At 36.3% G+C, this 18,912-nt stretch overlaps 1 protein-coding gene across 1 annotated transcript in view; it reads right to left on the bottom strand.

Annotated features, from left to right (window-relative positions):
• Positions 1-18,195, bottom strand: part of adamtsl7 (ADAMTS-like 7) — a 28,249-nt gene extending 10,054 nt beyond the window's left edge. The window contains exons 1-7 of the mRNA XM_056481511.1: positions 17,923-18,195; positions 12,036-12,219; positions 9,033-9,208; positions 8,115-8,220; positions 6,871-7,038; positions 4,504-4,633; positions 480-693 (exon numbers count right to left, since the gene is read on the bottom strand). Coding sequence (XP_056337486.1) covers positions 480-693; positions 4,504-4,633; positions 6,871-7,038; positions 8,115-8,220; positions 9,033-9,208; positions 12,036-12,219; positions 17,923-18,054 — 1,110 coding nt within the window. The 5' untranslated portion in view covers positions 18,055-18,195. The remainder of the gene's footprint in view (positions 1-479; positions 694-4,503; positions 4,634-6,870; positions 7,039-8,114; positions 8,221-9,032; positions 9,209-12,035; positions 12,220-17,922) is intronic.
• Positions 18,196-18,912: the final 717 nt, after the last annotated feature.

The raw sequence follows: 18,912 nt of genomic DNA, 5'->3' as shown, positions 1-18,912 counted from the left end.
AGAGAGCTGAACAGATCCTTTATTCCCAGTTGCTTTGCACATGTCCTGTCTTGTTAATATGATTATACGCGTTACTACGGAGACATGTTAATACGCACATGTCAATCAATTCAGTGTGTGGGGAAATTGCACTCCTACATCACGTTGCGGTGGGCCTCAAAATGGGAGGGATTTGGATCCTATTTTAACGTCAGGAAATTTAAAAAAAGAGACTTATTGTCTTTATATCATGCCAATATGGACACACTTTACCTACACACAGTTCTGTCTAAACAGCTTACAAAAGATGATTTTCATCATAAGTGCCCTTTAAATGTTTTGGGTGAACTATCCCTTTAATGAGATGTTTCCTAAGTAGGTGGTTATGATGCAAAATGAGCCACTTGACCAATTTTACCAAACCAATATTTCTAATATAATAACAGATAACTGGTTCATCTGTCTCCTACACACTCAAACACACACACACACTGACAAACCTCAGTCCACTCGGAGCGGATCTGCCACTCACTGCAGATCTTGAGCTGGCAGACGCTGGTGGTCTCCGGCATCTCTGTGTCATCACACAGGCTGTTCGCCACCACCACTGTACTACTGCCATGCTGTCCCTGTGTCTGCCGGCAAATCACCTGACGATACTGGAAACCTGGACCACAGGTCTTACTGCACTCAGACCATTCCCCAACATCCCAACTGCACACAAACACACACACATGGTGACTGTTTCATTCACATGTGCTTCTCATTTAGAAATCAAGAAGTTTCCAAAGGTCTACTCAGCCCATATTGACAGTTTTTGGATGTTTAAGATGTGGAGGCATGCACTACTGCTTGGTTTTTTTAGTCTACACTTCAGTTGTGCTGTTAGTTGAAGTACTGTTCTACTTTAAGTTTTGAAGTAATGTTTAACTTACAATAATGTTGTTTTACATTTGTTTAGCCAATTCAATATTTTTTACACATATTGCTAGCACTCAAGCATATGTTTTATATGTTCACATTTATACTACCAAATAAGGGTTTAAGGTGGGATCTTGTTAGGAAGCCAGCAGTACAGTAGACTGAAAAATATTTTATTTATATATATATATATATATATATATATATATATATATATATATATATATATATATATATATATATATATATATCAAATATATATAAATTTAAATATTTACTAAAAACAATGTAGTTCTAAAAATGTTTCACTATTGTTACACTGGCAAAGTATTTTTTTTATATTGAAAAGTTCAAAGTACGCACATCCAAAAGGTGCTAAACAGGTGCAAGATCAAAAACGTTCCATTAAAAAGCACAAAGAGGATCTGCACAAAAATATTTCAAAAATATAAAAACTAGAAACATTTCAATTTAAGACCTTTATCAGGTTCACACAGGGAATATTTGATTACATTAAAATGTACTAAAACTGTTTTTGTAAGAATTAAAATAAAGTAACACAATAAATATTTAAATCTAATTTAAAAAATGTACAGTTTTTTACAATCGCTATGAGAGTTTTATAAATTCATTTACAAAACGCATACAGTTAACACCAATTTCAAGTGCTTGAACATCTTTTACACACAAGATCAACCAAGACCAAAACAATGTAATTTTACTGTCAAAGTTACAATTTCTTTCACACTGTATGTCAGAACAGATAACACCATGTTCTTAACATAACTTATATAGGCTAAAGTCAAAGTGAACAGCTGTTCATATTGTTAATTGAAATACAATTATATTCCCTGTATTTTATTCCACTGCCAGTGAGCTTATTGCAGTTATGTAAATCCATAAATCACAGCAGATTCCCATCTAGGAACCACACTCAGGTTTTTCCAATCATCATATGTTCAAAAAGAGCACTCTTTGGGCTGATTTTGTGTGGAAAATGTGTGGCGTGGTGCGGCATGGCTGTTTAGACTGACACCAACACAAGGAGTCATGGTGTTAATTTGTTTCTTTCAATGACAGCAGTAAAAAACAACAATTATTCGAACTGTACAACTGTACAAGCTAAAAATTAACATTTATTTTTATATCTTTTTTTATCCACAAAGTGTGCAGCTTTGTCACTGCAGTGTATCTTGGGCTTAATTACTTACCAAATAAAGTATACTTTTATACTTGACCTTTACTTAAGTATACTTCTTTTTCTTAAGGGTGTATTTACTGACTTACCAAGATCTGTCTTGTACAGGCAGGGGGAGTATTGCTGCTCTAACAGCCAAGTTGGGTCAAAGCTAGGGATGCTCCGATCAGGATTTTTGCAGCTGACATTGAGTACTGATTCCTTGTCATGGTGATTGGCTGATACTGAGCACCAATTCTAATGCTTCAAGCTTTATAATGCTTTGAGTACATTTTCCCTCTAAGTATGAACCTTAAGAGAAGATCTTGCTTTACCATAGAGAATAAATGAAAGATGCAGCATATAATCCTTAAACACGTCTCTTATAACCATCTTATAACCGGGTGTAAACATGACATCATGGCCAGAAGCAGCTTTACAGAAAATAGTTTATCCATTCATTTTACTCTGGCTTAGTCCCACATTTATCAGGGGTCGCCACAGCGGAATGAACCGCCACAGAAAATAATATAACAATTTGAATTTGAAATCATTGCAAATTATAAAAGAAGAATTCAACATGACTCAATCAAGAACAAGTTTGGAACATACAGTATGTTTGATGCATAAGAATTAAAATGCACACCTATAAATCTAATACTTCTTTACCAAAATTAAAGAGGTCTATGAACTACTGTTTATAGCAATGAGTGTATTACAAGAATTTATATTATGAAATATTCATGTTAAAAAATAAAGTTTTATTTATCTAATAATTCCAGCCAGCTTTTAGTGAACTTGTAATATTGTCAAAACAGAACTTTCATCTGTTGTCTTGCGCATTGACTTTCATCGCCATGATTTCCGAGTATTTTAACTCATTTTGGGGGATCACGGGACACTCGCGGAGCTTCCGGGAGAGGTCAGGTTGGATGAGACGCTAGATGGGGTAGAACGCGAAACAGCAGCACAAAACACTGGAAATACAATGACTGCACTTGCAACAAAGAATGCATCACTCACGCGGGTCGCGCCAATAAACTAAACATCGCATCTGTACACATTTTATCTGCTGCGACCGATCGCATTACGCTCTCACACATCATTTACCTTTGTTTTGGCTGCTGTAGGTTATGCATAATATACAGAAGTGCACGTGCGTCTTTGGTCCTGTCAGATGTGGTGCGCAGTCTCATTCCCATACAGCGGAGAGTGGCTGTATAAAACTCCACTGTACGCAGAAATATGTAATCGCCCGACCATGTAGAGACAGAAATCACATGTCGTTGTGAAAATAAGATATTACACACGGCTATTTAGCTTGTTTATTAAAAGAAGTTTTGATCTGGTGCTATATATAAAATATAATTAACCTGACTTATATTAATAGTGATTATACTCCACAATGCTCCCAGAAAATGTTCTTTTTGTAGTTAAAAAATTGGGATTTTACTGGATTAGTTGGGTTTTAATATGACAAGTTATGTCATATTAATTTACAACTATTTTTAAATTACCTGTATACCTGTCAACATTGCATATCTGTCAACATTGGGATGTGAAAATAAGGGATATGCCAACCATAATAAGGGATTCCTCCGATCGACATCTTTAGATATTATTATTATTAATTGTGTGTTCATGTGTCTGTTTAAACACGCACCCAAAACCCAGACTTTCGCTCCGCTTCAAATCGCGTGTACAGAATCCGTTTGGGAAACAGCGTCTATTTATCACTATGAAGCGCGTCAGCTGACAGTCACGCACCGCTATATGACTGTTTTGAGGATTGCATGTGAAGGGGAGACAGCACCTGTAATGAAAAGGAAGGGAATCCCGCCGTTTTTATATTTATTTCAAAGTGTTTCCATGCCTAAACAAAGCGAAAGCACAGAACAGACTCACATTTAAGAGTAAGGGCGGCCCCTGGTGGTTCAGCGATATGGGTTGCGTATAGGAAGGCTCAGCTCTTTAATGTTTATTTGCCACCCTTCAGAGAAAGACTGAAAATACAGGAGAAATACGGGAAAATACCTTTACGGGATGATAGCGGGATAGAACTGGAAAATACGGGAGAATCCCAGGAAAAACGGGAGGGTTGACAGGTATGATTCTGTGCAATTCACTACCATTTTTACCATAATTTTGTAAGAGTCTCAGAAGTATAACCAGTCCTTCATCTACTAAATTTAGAGCATTTTTTCAGGTGTTTTTTATTTCTGAAATTAATAATTTTGTTTTGTTCATTCAAAGCTGGACAAGGCTTCATGTATATTAACTCTTTGGAATTCACAACCATTTTTTGCCGTAATTTTGTTAGAGTCTTGTAAGTATAACCAGTCCTTCATGAACTAAATTTAAAGCATTTTCCCCCAAGTTTTTTTTTTCATTTCTGATAATAATTGTTCAGATTTTTGTTCACTCACAAAGCTGGACAAGGCTGTGACTGACACTCTTCAACCTGAGGGCCAGGATGAGTGATGGAGCTGCACAGATCCTCTAGTACAGTGGTCTGAGTGGCCCTTTCCACACAGCCGAACAGAACCTGACGACTGCCTGACAAACAGACAAACAGAGACAGACAGCACGTCATAACACTGTCATTACAATCACATCATCTGCTGCTGAGAGAACACCAATCTGGTTTGCTTTTATTTCCAGGCACAGAAGTATGCTTACTCTGGATTTGATTTAGTTTCGAAACAGTGAAGACATTATGAAAACCCAGCATTGGCCTGGAATGTGTAAATGTTTTGTGTGTCTGTGTGACTTTATTAAAATTCAGAACACCATTCATCAGACGTGACAATGTGTTTATATGTTTTAGGGCCAAAAACACTGAAAATGTATTATTTTCTATATTTGTCAGAGACACATTCTAGGAAGATTTTAAGAGACAACTTAACACTAGAACATGACTAGTCAGTCATTTTGACCATTTTTAGATGTAATTTAATAACTTTGTTTAATATACTGACTTTTTCTAAATATAGTAATAGTGTATATTTATTTCTAATATTGTAATTTATTAAAATTTCAAAACACAAAAGAGTTCTGAGTATTTCTACCTTGAATTACCATAAGAAATTTACCACATTCACCACATGCATTTCAGTTTTTGCTGCTTATTCCCTTGCCTTTGAATATGCGTGCCTCTGTTGCCCAGCAACTTCCTGCTTACAAAAACTTTCTAACTTTCTGATAGCAAAAACAACTTTTCTTCAGAAATGTGTTTCAAAAACAACATAATCAGTGCGGTGAAAAAATCCTTGCTCTCCTGCTTTCTGGAAAATATGTGCACTTTCGCGGACGGTCTAGTAAATTGTGCAAATTTAAAGGCTGTATTGCCAAAATCATATTTTTAGGGTAATGGCTTAAAAAATATGATGAGACAACAGACTTTTAAAGATTAATTCTAATTTCACAAAAGAAGCTTTAAATGTAAATATAAAGTGACAATATGACATCTTACAGCACAGATGTCAATTCCAGTTCCAGGGCTCTGCACAGTTTAGCTACAACACTAATTAAATGCACCTGATTGAGTCCTTCGGGCTTGTTTGAAAAAGGTATTTGGAAAGGTATTTGGATCAGAGTAGGAATTAAACTCTGCAGAGATGTGGCCCTCCAGGAATTGGAATTGACACCTGTGTCTTACAGTATAAGCTCTAGAGGTGTGAACCTACTCTGGTCTCACAGTTCGGTTCGTTTACGTTTATCATGCCATCGATTTGGTTCAATTCAATATCTCGTCGAATTGATTTCTCATTTATAGCAAATAAGCAAATGTAAATATCCCGCTCGCTTTCAGAGCGTTGTCGAGCAAGTTCTTACACCCCTATGATTGGTCACGCTCTTAACAGAAAGGGCTGTGATTGGCGCTGTTCACCGATGAGTAACACTAATAAACAGCAGCTGCGATCACAGCTGATCCATGATTGACGCGGAGGAGAAAACTCTTTCTGCAGACACGCGCTCATGTCTGGATCCAGTAAACTATCGCGACATAGCGCATATGAGATAAATAACACCAGTACGTATTAACCGGTTATGATCTATTACTGAACCGATAACAAATTGTCCACGTCTGCATCGCAGTGCACTGAAGAAACAATTTTGACACCCCTAACATGCTCTCCCTGAGCCAAATAATGAGAAAGAACCAAATCTCCTACCACAGCTATGCTGATGACACTCGGATCTACTGACACCAGCATTGATGAAATTAACAGTTAGATGTGCCAAAACTTTCTTCAGTTAAACAAAGAGAAAACTGAAGTTATTTCATTTAGGAACAGATATGAGGTTCTCAAGGTGAGTGTGTACCCTGGCTCTAGAGGTCAAACAACAAAAAATAAGGTCAAGAATCTTGGTGTGATTCTGGAGTCAGATAGGATTTTCAGTAGTCATGTTAAAGCAGTAAGTAAATCAGCATTCTATCATCTCAAAAACATTGCAAGAATTAGATGCTTTGTTTCCAATGAAGACTTAGAGAAACTTGTTCATGCTTTTATCAGCAACAGGGTGGATTACTGTAATAGACTCCTCACTGGCCTTCCCAAAAAAACAGTCAAGACAGTTGTAGCTCATCCAGAACATTGCTGCCAGGATTTTGACCAGAACCAGAAAATCAGAGCACATCACACTTGTCCTCAGCTACTACTTTGTGTTGCAAATTTGTCAGAACTGACAAAATGTGCATGAAATCATTTTTGATTAATTGCTCAACCTTACTGCAAACACATATGGATTAAAAAAAAATAAATTGACGTAAAGACTAAAAACTGAAGTACCTGTTCCACAGGTGGCACTGCAGGGTGTTGTGGTCATTGCCATCCAGCTGTACAGAGGCGCTGGTTCAGAGGTTACAGAGTCTGATGGTACTTGGTTAGGGTGAAAGCTGCCCACTGAGTTTTCACCAACACTGTTCTCAGAATCAGGAAATATTCCATGACTCTCTACTGCAGGATGAGAAAGAGGGAATGAGACAGGAACGGTTGATTAAGATTTTTAGTAGATTTACTAGATCTTTGATGCAGGTACAGTTAAAGGCAATATTATTAATCTGCTAATAAATTTTATTAATATTATAAAAATTTTAATTTTCTAAAAAATATTTTTTTAATAAATGAATTTAACATCATCGATAAAGGTGACTGTTTATTTGATTATTTGTTGTAAGTTTTTCCACCAAAAAGTTGAATTAAACTTGAATATGTTTATAAAATGGCACATGACAAGTATTTACTGTGCTTAACCAAATATACTTTTCTGACAGTTTTAGTATATGTATGTGTAATTTATGGTGTATTTCTAAATGTACTGAATATACTGTTAAATTGAAAAGTGTATATTTTGTATGTATTTCTTTTTCTTTTTTCCTTTTTTCATAAAATGTGGTATTTTAGTAGTTTAATTAGGTACAAGTCAGCTAAACATAATTGAAACAGTCATATTGGTTTACATTCATAACAATAAAATATTGTACATGTATATTAACAAGTATCTTGATAATTTACCACTGTTTAAAATTCACTACCATATTTTTACCCTAATTTTGTAATAGTCTCTGTTTATTAAAATGTCTGTTTGAATAAAACATATCACAAGTTTTCTATTTTATAATATTATAGATAAACATTAATTTATTCATTTTTCTTTCAACTTAGTCTGTATTACAGAGGTCATCACAATTGAATGAACTGCCTATAGATTAATGTACTTCACTTATAGTGCATGTCTTGCAAGAACATGCAAACTCCACACAGAAATGCCAACTGGCCCAGCCGGTACTCGAACCAGCAACCTTCTTGCTGTGAGGCGACAGCTACCATGCTGTCCTATTATTATTATTATTATTATTATTATTGTTATTAATGTTTTTAATGAACGACAAATTTGATCAATTAAATATTTCCTTCTTGAGTAAAAGTACATATTTCTTTTAAAAATATATAATAGAATGTAAACATCACTTTGACCCTAGACATTTGAACAATACTGTACTGTACATGTATCTGTATGGTGAAATACTGACCCAGAGGAAGTACGCTAGAGTAAGAATATGCATCTGAATGAGTGTTGGTGTGTTTGGGTAGAATATATTCATAATACACGGCTGGATCAGGCTGTTGGTAAATCACCTGGAAAAAAAAATAAAATTAAGTTAAATAATAACAATCCACTGCCATACCACCAGCTTCGAATGTTATCACTCGATTGAAAGGCCGTTATCACTGATTATCAGCTGATAGCTATGGGCCAGTAGAGGCCTTCTGCACCTACTGGTAGTCTCAGAATGCTGTTATCATCTATTCCCATGGTTAATCAGCTATACTAATAGAAAAGACTCCAGATCCAGATCAGTTTTTACATTACTGTGATGGTTGGGTTTAGGGTTGGGGTAGGGGTAGATGTTAATGAAACACAATTAATGGGAAATTTAATAAAGAATATAAATAATTCTCGTTAACTTCTGGCCGCAGCCATCTGTGATCTATAGCTGATTAACCATGTGGGTGGATAATAACAGCCTTCCGAGCCTACCAGTAGGTGCAGAAGGCCCCTACTGGGCCATATACTGTATATCAGCTGATAACCCATGATAATGCCCATTCAATCGAGTGATAACATTCCAATCGGCTGGCCATACACACAGTCCATATTAACTTAATCAGAAGTGTACGTTCTCATAAAAACAAGTACTTTCTGACTCCTAAATCCATATTTCATGCTTTTTTTGTACTGAAAGCATACTGCCAGAAAGCTGTTTCTATCCATTAAGTTCACTTTTAACCAATAATCAAAAAACATTTAAATGCATTATTGAAATTTGAACAAAACACTTGTGGAACATCTACATATGAAATTGAGAATTTTTTTTCTCATTCACTAGTGCCAATTAAGTGATGGGTGTCCTACGCTGTGATGTCATACAGTAGGAGTGGTCTCTCACAAAGAGGTTCAGCTCCTGATTGGTGGGTCCAGGTGCAGTAATGGATTCTCCTGCTCTGCTGCGGATCTCATTGGGTCTCTTGTATGTGAACTGAGTGCCCGCGGCGTAAAATTGTCCTGGCCTGTCGATCACCCAGTCACCATTTATCACCGATTCACCAGTTGCCATGCTGAGAGCTTCAAGAAAAAGAGAGGGAAAATGATGATGGATGGAAGGAGGACACCTGGTGGCTCCATACCACATATTAACCCTAGTGGAAAGGCCAGGCCGCAGGAATGTGGAAGTTGTTTTTTTCTGCTATCCTAAAGTGCTCTACAAGCTCAAAATTTGGACTATATATGGAAACAATGTAAAACCACCTGCCACCTTGAGTTATAGCTCTTTGAAGAATACATTTGTACTCTTAATGAAGATGGAAACAGGTGTTTTACATTCAGAATGTCAAACTAAATGTTTTAAGATATGTTTTTAAATACAATTTTATGAAAATTTTGCGACTATCATTGATTGGGACATATTTGGGTCTAATAGATCCAATTTTAAAATCTGATTTCTGCAATTTTCTGAAACGTTTTCCAATAAACACAAACTATTCCAAATTTATACATTTTATGCTGTATCAGAATTGTTAACAAATTTAAGATTAAGCCTTAATTAAGCCTGACTAGAACCAAATTATTTCAAATTTACAATTAAAAACATTACATTTTAAAATGTCTGGCGTCCTGTCAAAACCCTGTTTTTTATATAAACTAAACTTTTTTTTCAAAGAAATGTTACTACTAAATGCTTCTTGAGCACCAAATGAGCAAATTACAATGATTTATAATACTGAAGAGTGAAATGATAGATGCCAAAATAGGAATAATTTACATACAATATATTTTATATTTTAATGTCTTTTAATGTAAATTATTCCTATTTTGGCATCTACCTGACAAAAGTCTTGTCACCTATGCAAGTTTTAGGAACAACAAATGATAACTTGACTTTTAACTGATCATTTGGAATAAGAAGTGGCTTATATGAAAGGCAAATGTGAATTTAATTACTGACCCCAAAATAAAATATGATCATGCCTAGATTTTTTATTATTCTATTAGGACAGCAAGGTCTAACTTTGCTTAGACAAAAGTCTTGCCACTTAACAGAAATAATGTACAGTATAGAATATAAAGTCATGGTGCAGTGGAAAAAGAGTTAATATTGTGTACGTCTCCCATAACCTTGGAGGACTGCATCCATACATCTCTGCAGTAACTGAAATAACTTGAATGGCAAAGAATGGCAAAGAAAACGTTCTTGCAGGACTCCCAGAGTTCATCAAGATTCTTTGGATTCATCTTCAATGCCTCCTCCTTCATCTTACCCCAGATGACTGGGCTGGCCAATCCTGGAGCACCTTGACCTTCTTTCCTTTCAGGATCTTAGATGTGGAGGCTGAAGTATGAGGAGGAGAGCAATCCTGCTAAAGAATTTGCCCTCTCCTGTGGTTTGTAATGTAATGGGAAGCACAAATGTCTTGATACCTCAGGCTGTTGATGTTGCCATCCACTATGCAGATCTCTCATACAACCCCAAATTGAATGTAACTCCAAACCATGATTTTTCCCCAAACTTGACTGATGTCTGTGAGAATCTTGCGGGTCCATGCAGGTTCCAATTGGTCTTCTGCAGTATTTGTGACGACTGGGATGTAGTTCAACAGATGATTGATCAAAAAATTCACTTTTACAAATTATCAACTAGAAGTCAAGTAATAATTGGTTGCTCTTACAACTGGGATCGATGACAAGAATTTTGTCAGGTAGGACAGGCTATTATATTCAATTCATTAAAAAAAAATCATTATATTGTCAAATATGTTGAATGTTAGAATGCTACAACTAGATGATCAGCAACCAACTGCTAATTTAGTGCTTTATTTTTATGAGCTACTTAAAAACAATGTGTAAAGTTTCATTTAGTTTCATTTTTCAGTAAATAAATTTGATACTGTTGGAGCTTTTGGTGTTGCCGCCTTTTCCAACCCAGGCTAATTCTGAAAACATACCACTATATACATTTCTGGAGAGCGCCAAATACATCCCAGAAGCTACGTTTTTACAGTTTTTGTTTTCGCGAATCCACCAGAGGCCGCTGTGTACGGTTTTTGAGATTCCAACTTTAAATTTCTCTCACAAGTGCCATTCGCGTCTGCTCTTCTCCTGTAAATCCACCAGAGGCCGCTGTCAACTAACTGACTAAATGGCTGACTGACCGATCGACTGACCCACCCTCCTCCTTCCCTAAACCCAACCAATTGTATTTTCAAAAGCACAGATTGACCCGCCCACCAACTTCCCTAAACCCAACCAGCAGTTTTAAAAAGCAATCCAAAGCCTTTGTCTGATTCTTACGTTCTCACCCTGTTATTTACTGTTATTCAATTTTTTGGCTTCTGTTTTTGTCTTACCTGCTTTCTGGAACCATTCTTCGCTGGACTCGAACTCTGGACAATCATTTTGGTCAACTCCTCTCTGCATCTTAAGTCTGCCAACGTACATGGTGAGCTACTAGACAAACTTGTAACAGCATAAAAGCCACCCACATGGAGGTAAGCTGTCAGCTGGTAAGCGTGAAAAGGAACGGTGTCATACCGCCCGTATCGTTTATTTTAAAGACAAAATGCAGCCATACGTACTACTAGCTGCATAATTTGCGATCTCCAGAAATGTATATAAAGCTACGTTTTCAGAACGAGCCTGTGTTGGCCTTTTCATACATTTTTGCGTACTTTTTGCTTGGCTAAGCACCCAGTTGAGATTGATGTGCATGCATTTTTATGTTTGATTCTTCACTTGCAGTGTAAAAACATCTGTTTAGATAAAATATTTAAGTGTTTTATGTCTTGAACACTTAATGGACCACTAAATTGTACCCAACTGGAGGAACATCACATTGCAATTAGCCTTATGTAAAGTAAAAAAAGAAGAAGAGCTAGCAGGAATTCAGTTCCATTACCCAAATAGTTCCTGGTCTTGTGTGTTTCCTGTATTTTGATGCGCAGAGCTCCAGAGGGGATATCCAGGATCTTGTGGTATCTAACCGAGAGCACAGAGAGAAAGATTGTCCCGTTGAACAGCTCACACGAGCTCCCGTCTCCAGCACACACACCACACACATCCACCTGGAAACCCTCACAGCCCTGCAGATACACATACAAACACACATTTTGGACATTCATGTTTTATAGGGAATCTCCAGAGACAAATATTAATTGTTATACTGTACAGACTAAATATTGTGTCCCTTTCTCTAACCCTACCCTTAAACCCAACACTCAGATAAATCATTCTGCCATTTTACATTTGCAAAATACTTCATTCTAGGTGGTTTTTGAGTCGTTCACCACATGGGGAAGATAAAAAATTCTCATAGTGTAAGGTATTTGGTCACCACAATAGGATGAATGCTCCACAATGCACCACAAAATAATGATTAGGGCAAATGCACGCACACACAAACACGAGGTGATGAAAACAAGGATCATGTAAACACATTTGGATCATGCAAACACATTTGCTCACACACACATGCCCGCACACACACAAATATAGTATGCATGGATGCTCCATAGGCATAATGTATTTTATATTGTAAAAAAGGCTTATTACATCACCTTACCGTAAACCTACCCCTAAACCGCACCCTCATAGGAAATCTGTGGCAAATTTTGAATGTCAAAGAACCAATTAATTATGATTTCTAAGCATTTTGAATTATGAGAACACAAGGTATGTCCTTGTAAAACATATTAATAGAATACAAGGTCCTCACAATTGGACAATGTTGTGTCCTTGTAAACCACATTAATAGATTTCAACTAAGTCATACCTATTGGATGATGTTGTGTCCTCGTAAACCACATTAAGAAAGTACAACTAGGTCATACCTATTGGACAATGTTGTTTCCTCGTAACCCACATTAATAGAGTTCAACTAGGTAAAACCTATTGGACAATGTTGTGTCCTTATAAACCACATTAATAGAGTATAACTAGGTCATACCTATTGGATGATGTTGTGTCCTCGTAAACCACATTAAGAAAGTACAACTAGGTCTTACCTACTGGACAATGTTGTTTCCTTGTAAACCTCATTAATAGAGTACAACTAGGTCATACCTATTGGACAATATTGTGTCCTCATAAACCACATCAATGGAGTACAACTAGGTCATACCTATTGGAAAATGCTGTGTCCTCGTAAACCATATTAATAGAGTACAACTAGGTCATACCTATTGGAAAATGTTGTGTCCTTGTAAACCACATTAACCTATAAACCGACACACATACACACAAAGCAGAGCACATTCAGGTTCTTATAGCACACAGATGAAGGCACAGATTTCCCCACTTCAGATGGGAGACAATCTCAGTAGAAGTGTTTGCCTGAGATCTTATTAATAAAAAGATCAAAATCAAAATTGAACAGCTAAGATGATTCGATTTCAGAAAATTAATCAGCGCCGGCTGTCTTATCTGGCAAGAGTTCATCAAAAAGAGTAAACAAATGTAGCTCTTCAATAGGTTACTGCTGTCTTTTTCCTCAAAACACAGCCCCATTTTGACTCACACGGAGTTATGTGTATGCCTGTATTTTAAAATGCTTTTAATCCCATAGAATTTATAGGAAACCAGTTTGCAATCACACAAGCGTATATGTGCTGATTCATTTTCACTTACATTTTTACATGAATCATCATGAATCAGTACATGAACAAGTAAACATCAAAGATACAATTCACTCACACTGATATCTGAATAAGGATCAAGGCTGAAAATAACATTAATTACTAAGGAATGAGATTGTTTATAAGACTTACTGTTACTAAAATGATTCATTTTAGGCTGTTTCCTAAAAACATTTTCACTCAAAGCATCATCAGTTGCTTTTACAGTGTAATGAGAAACACATACACACACATATGGTCAGACAGTGGGCCATATTGTTACATGATTCAAACGTGCACTGCAAGCCATCAACTGCATATTTCAATACACAAATAACTCTCTATTGTTAGCTCAAAAAAATCTATAAGAACAGCAGTTTTACATTTGCAGAATTTCTTCATGGAAGAAAATAAAGTCCTAACAATGTCAAAAATTACGGGTATTACTATATTTAAGGGAGCATTTGGTTCTCACAATGTGATGAATACAAGAACCACACACATACACACAAACACTTCTTTTCTTATAGTTTGTCAAATTTACAACAAGAAACAGACTTGGTTTAAGAAAATCCTGGCTAGAAAAAAACTGCTTCCACCAAACACACATGCACACACACCTTTATATTGTGTTTATATCATACAAAACTGTAGCCTATTCCATTTAAATCAAACCCAAACCCTAAACAGACCTGAAAACCTCTTGATTCTTTCATTCATTCATTTTCATACGGCTTAGTCCCTTTCTTCATCTGGGGTCGCTACAGCGGAATGAACCACCAAATTATCCAGCATATGTTTTACATATTGAATGCCCTTCCAGCTGAAACCCAGTACTGGGAAACATCCATACACACTCATCCACACACATACACTACAGCCAATTTAGCTTATTCAATTCACCTATATCGCATGTCTTTGGACTGTGAGGGAAACCAGAGCACCTGGAGGAAACCCACATGAACATGGGGAGAACACGCAAACTCCAAACAGAAAGGCCAACTGACCTAGACTGGGTCTTGCTGTGAGGCGACAGTGCTAACCACTGATCCACCACGTCGCCCAAAACCTCTTGATGTTATTTGAATTTAAAAAACACAGAAATTATTATGATATTTTCATTATTAGTATTTAGAATTAGAATGTTTTTACATGATAAAAACATGATATTTCCATCAGTCTAATGCTTATATCATTATATTACCTTGTGTCCTCATGCTCAACAGCAAACACACATATAACAGGTATGTTTTTCTATCATGCATGGGGACTTTCCAGTGACTTCTTTGTTTTTATTTTGAGCTCATGGTGTTTTCTATCGCCCCAAACCTCACATAAACCTTTTGGAATTTTTTTTACAGTGTTATCAATACGTTATTTAGTGTGTTTATTAAGCCATTTTTCTGTTGGAGACCTTTGGCTGATCCCCACAATTCTAGGTGATTTAGGAATTTACAGCTCCTGTAGGGATGTTTTAGGTCCCCACAATGTAGGCAAAAGTTGACCCCAGAGCCCCCAATAATCCACACTGTGAAGTTTTGCAATGCTTTATTCCCCAGTCGATCTTTACAAGGGCCATCAATGCCTCCTCCAGTGTTAACTAGACTCAGTAGTATGTGAGAAATAACGCAACTCACATAACACTCACAAATACAATACGTTAAGAATTTATAATAATAATATAAATAATAATAATAATTTCAGATATTTTATTCTAGATATTTTTCTATTCTCTTACATTTTTGCTTTTTGTGAAACTGTATGCACTAGAATACTTCACTTTATAGGGAGTTAAGACTAGAGATTTATTTTATATTTTAATTTACCAAAAATACATTAACATTATTATATGCTTACTGAACATACGTGTAGATTTCTACATCATTTTAACATATTTTATTATAAACTTTCCAGAAATGTAAAGTTGAAGTCATAATTATTAGCCACCCTGAATTATTACTCCACCAATAATTGCACCAATTCTTACTGTACACTGAAAATTTGATGTAGAAACACTCGTAAAATTACTAGTAACTAACAAACACATAAGGAATAATACATTTGTAATCATATTCCGGTTACAATTTTATTTACAACTCAAAATGTGTCATGTTTTTAGTGTAACTTCACAGTAAATTAATATAATATAATATAATATAATATAATATAATATAATATAATATAGGCGACGCAGTAGCGCAGTAGGTAGTGCTGTCGCCTCACAGCAAGAAGGTCGCTGGTTCGAGCCTCGGCTGGGTCAGCTGGCGTTTCTGTGTGGAGTTTGCATGTTCTCCCTGCGTTCGTGTGGGTTTCCTCCGGGTGCTCCGGTTTCCCCCACAGTCCAAAGTGGTACAGGTACAGGTGAATTGGGTAGGCAAAATTGTCCATAGTGTGCAAGTGTGAATGAGTGTGTGCGGATGTTTCCCAGAGATGGGTTGCAGCTGGAAGGGCATCCGCTGCGTAAAAACGTGCTGGATAAGTTGGTAGCTTATTACGCTGTGGTGACCCCGGATTAATAAAGGGACTAAGCCGACAAGAAAATGAATGAATAATATAATATAATATAATATAATATAATATAATTGTATAAAAATTTATAAATATAAAAATGTAATAATTGCACTATGCCTGAATATTATTAGCATTTAAAGTAAAAGCCACAATATTCATTTTTCAACATGATAATCTTGACGCTGTCTTTCGGATGAGACGTTAAATCGAGGTCCTGACTCTCTGTGGTCAATAAAAATCCCATGGCACTTCTCTAAAGAGTAGGGGTGTAACTTCGGTGTCCTAGCCAAGGTCCCTCAATCTGCCCCTTCGATCATGGCCTCCCAATCATCCCAAATCCACCAAATTGGCATTATCTCTACTCCCCCATAGCTGGTATGTGGTAAGTGCACTGGCGTCATTGTCCTGTGCCTGCCGTTGCATCCTCCAAATGGATGCTACACACTGGTGGTGTTGTGGAGACCCCCTCATGATTATGAAGCGCTTTGTGTGTATGGCCATACACTCAATGCGCTATATAAAAACACATTACATTACATAACATTACATTACATAAGTATATCTAATATGGTAACACTTTACAATAAGGTTGTATTAGTTAATGTTAGTTAATGCATTTACTATCATGAATAAACAATGAACAATACATTTATACAGTATTTGTTCATGTTAATTATCATTAGGTAATGAAAATACAGTTGTTCATTGTTAGTTCATGTTAACTCATGATTAATAACTTGTTAAGTATGATTAATAAATGCTGTACTAGTGTTGTTCATAATTAGTTCATGTTAGTAAATACATAAACTAATGAAACCTTATTGTGAAGTGTGACCATATTTACAGTATATACTTTGATGGCGAAAAGAATTACGATGCACTGAACAAAACTAAAATAAATTAACTTTATATGCATTTGAAGTCAGAATTATTAACCCCCCTGAATAATTAACCTCCTGTTTATTTTTCCCCCAATTTCTGTTTAACACAGACAAGATTTGTTTCAACACATTTCTAAATATAATAGTTTTAATAACTCATTTCTAATAACTGATTTATTTTATCTTTGCCATGATGACAGTAAATAATATTTGACTATATATTTTTAAGACACTTCTATACAGCTTAAAGTGACATTTAAAGCCTTAACCAGGTTAACTAGGCAGGTTAGGGTAATTAGGCAAGTTATTGTATAACGATGGTTTGTTATATACACTATCGGAAAAAAAAATTAGCTTAAAGGGGCTAATAATTTTGACCTTAAAATGGTTTTTAAAAAATTAAAAACTGCTTTTATTTATTTATAGCCGAAATAAAACAAATAAGAGTTTCTTTAGAAGAAAAAATATTATCAGACATACTGTGAAAATTTCCTCACTCTGTTAAACATCATTTGGGAAATATTTAAAAAAGAAAAAACAATTCATAGAAAAATGTAATAATTCTGATTTCAACTGTAAACTTAATACTAAATTATTCATATATGAATTATAAGCTTTAAAAATATATTTTTAAAAGTATACTGTCTAAACTCATGAACTTATTCTCAAACATACTATGAAACGTTGTTCTGGGTAACTGTGGTTTTCCTATAAAGACATTTGCATGCTTTCTGTGTAGTCCTGCCACTGGTATCATTTGTCATTTGTCAGCGTTTCTTACCTCTCCAGGGCCGCTGCTGGAGTCGCTGTCCCAGGGAGCAGGCTCTGTGGGTGGGCAGAGGAGGACGAGCAGGAGGGTCATCTGGAGGAAATGCTGGATGAGTCTCCACCGGTGTCCGCTATCACAAGCCATGAGCAGAATAAAGCAGTTAATATGATGTGTGTATGTGTGTGTCAGTGAGAAACACTGCTGTGGAGCTGTCTCTGAATAGAGATGTGTGTTTGTGTGAGAGAATGTTTTAGCAAAAGGGGGTTTTCTCTGTATTTAAGTGTGTGTGTGTGTGTGTGTGTGTGTGTGTGTTTCTCTCTCACCCCCAGACAGCGAGTCATATACACTGGCACAAATTTCCCTCCTCTCCTCTCTCTCTCTCCTTCTTACACTTTCTCTTTTCTCTTTCCACTCACCCCATTTTTTGTTCTTTCATAAGCAGCACGAATTCCTTCCAAGAAATCTCTCTGTGAGAGAAGCTGTAAAATGCTTAGAATTACAATCACTTTCTGATGGACAGACACAGTCTCTCTATCTTTCTTTCTAGCACTCAGAGAGGCTTATTCCGACCTAACCAGAACTAAATCAGAGAATTAGAGGGGGAAAAAAAACTCTCACTCTCTCTAAAACCCACCAGAACAGAAAAACAAATGTAAAACAGGCCTATTCTGCAATGCAGCGCACAGCAGCCTTCTCTTTGCATACTTGAGTGTGTCTTGTGGTGTGTAATTTTGTAGTAATGAGGGTGTATGTCACCTGTGTCCAGATGGTGTGTGTGTTTTTTTCTATGACCTGCACACCTTCTGGAGGTCACACCATCTTCACCTCGTCAGACAGTCAAGGAAAGGAGAATATCAAGACATCACGCCTTAAGGAGAAACATGGAGAACATTCAGAGCTCTTGCTGTTTTGTGCACAGAAAAGACGTTTTTGGACATAAACTCACTGGAGCTCAGACAAACACGGCGGAGGAATGTTTCTTGTGGCAGTGGTTTTGTGTTT

This window comes from Danio aesculapii, chromosome 1, assembly GCF_903798145.1.
Source record: "Danio aesculapii chromosome 1, fDanAes4.1, whole genome shotgun sequence".
Classification (NCBI taxonomy): Eukaryota; Metazoa; Chordata; class Actinopteri; order Cypriniformes; family Danionidae; genus Danio; species Danio aesculapii.
The sequence above is the reverse complement of the archived record's forward strand: the minus strand, read 5'-3'. Positions and strand labels throughout refer to the sequence as shown.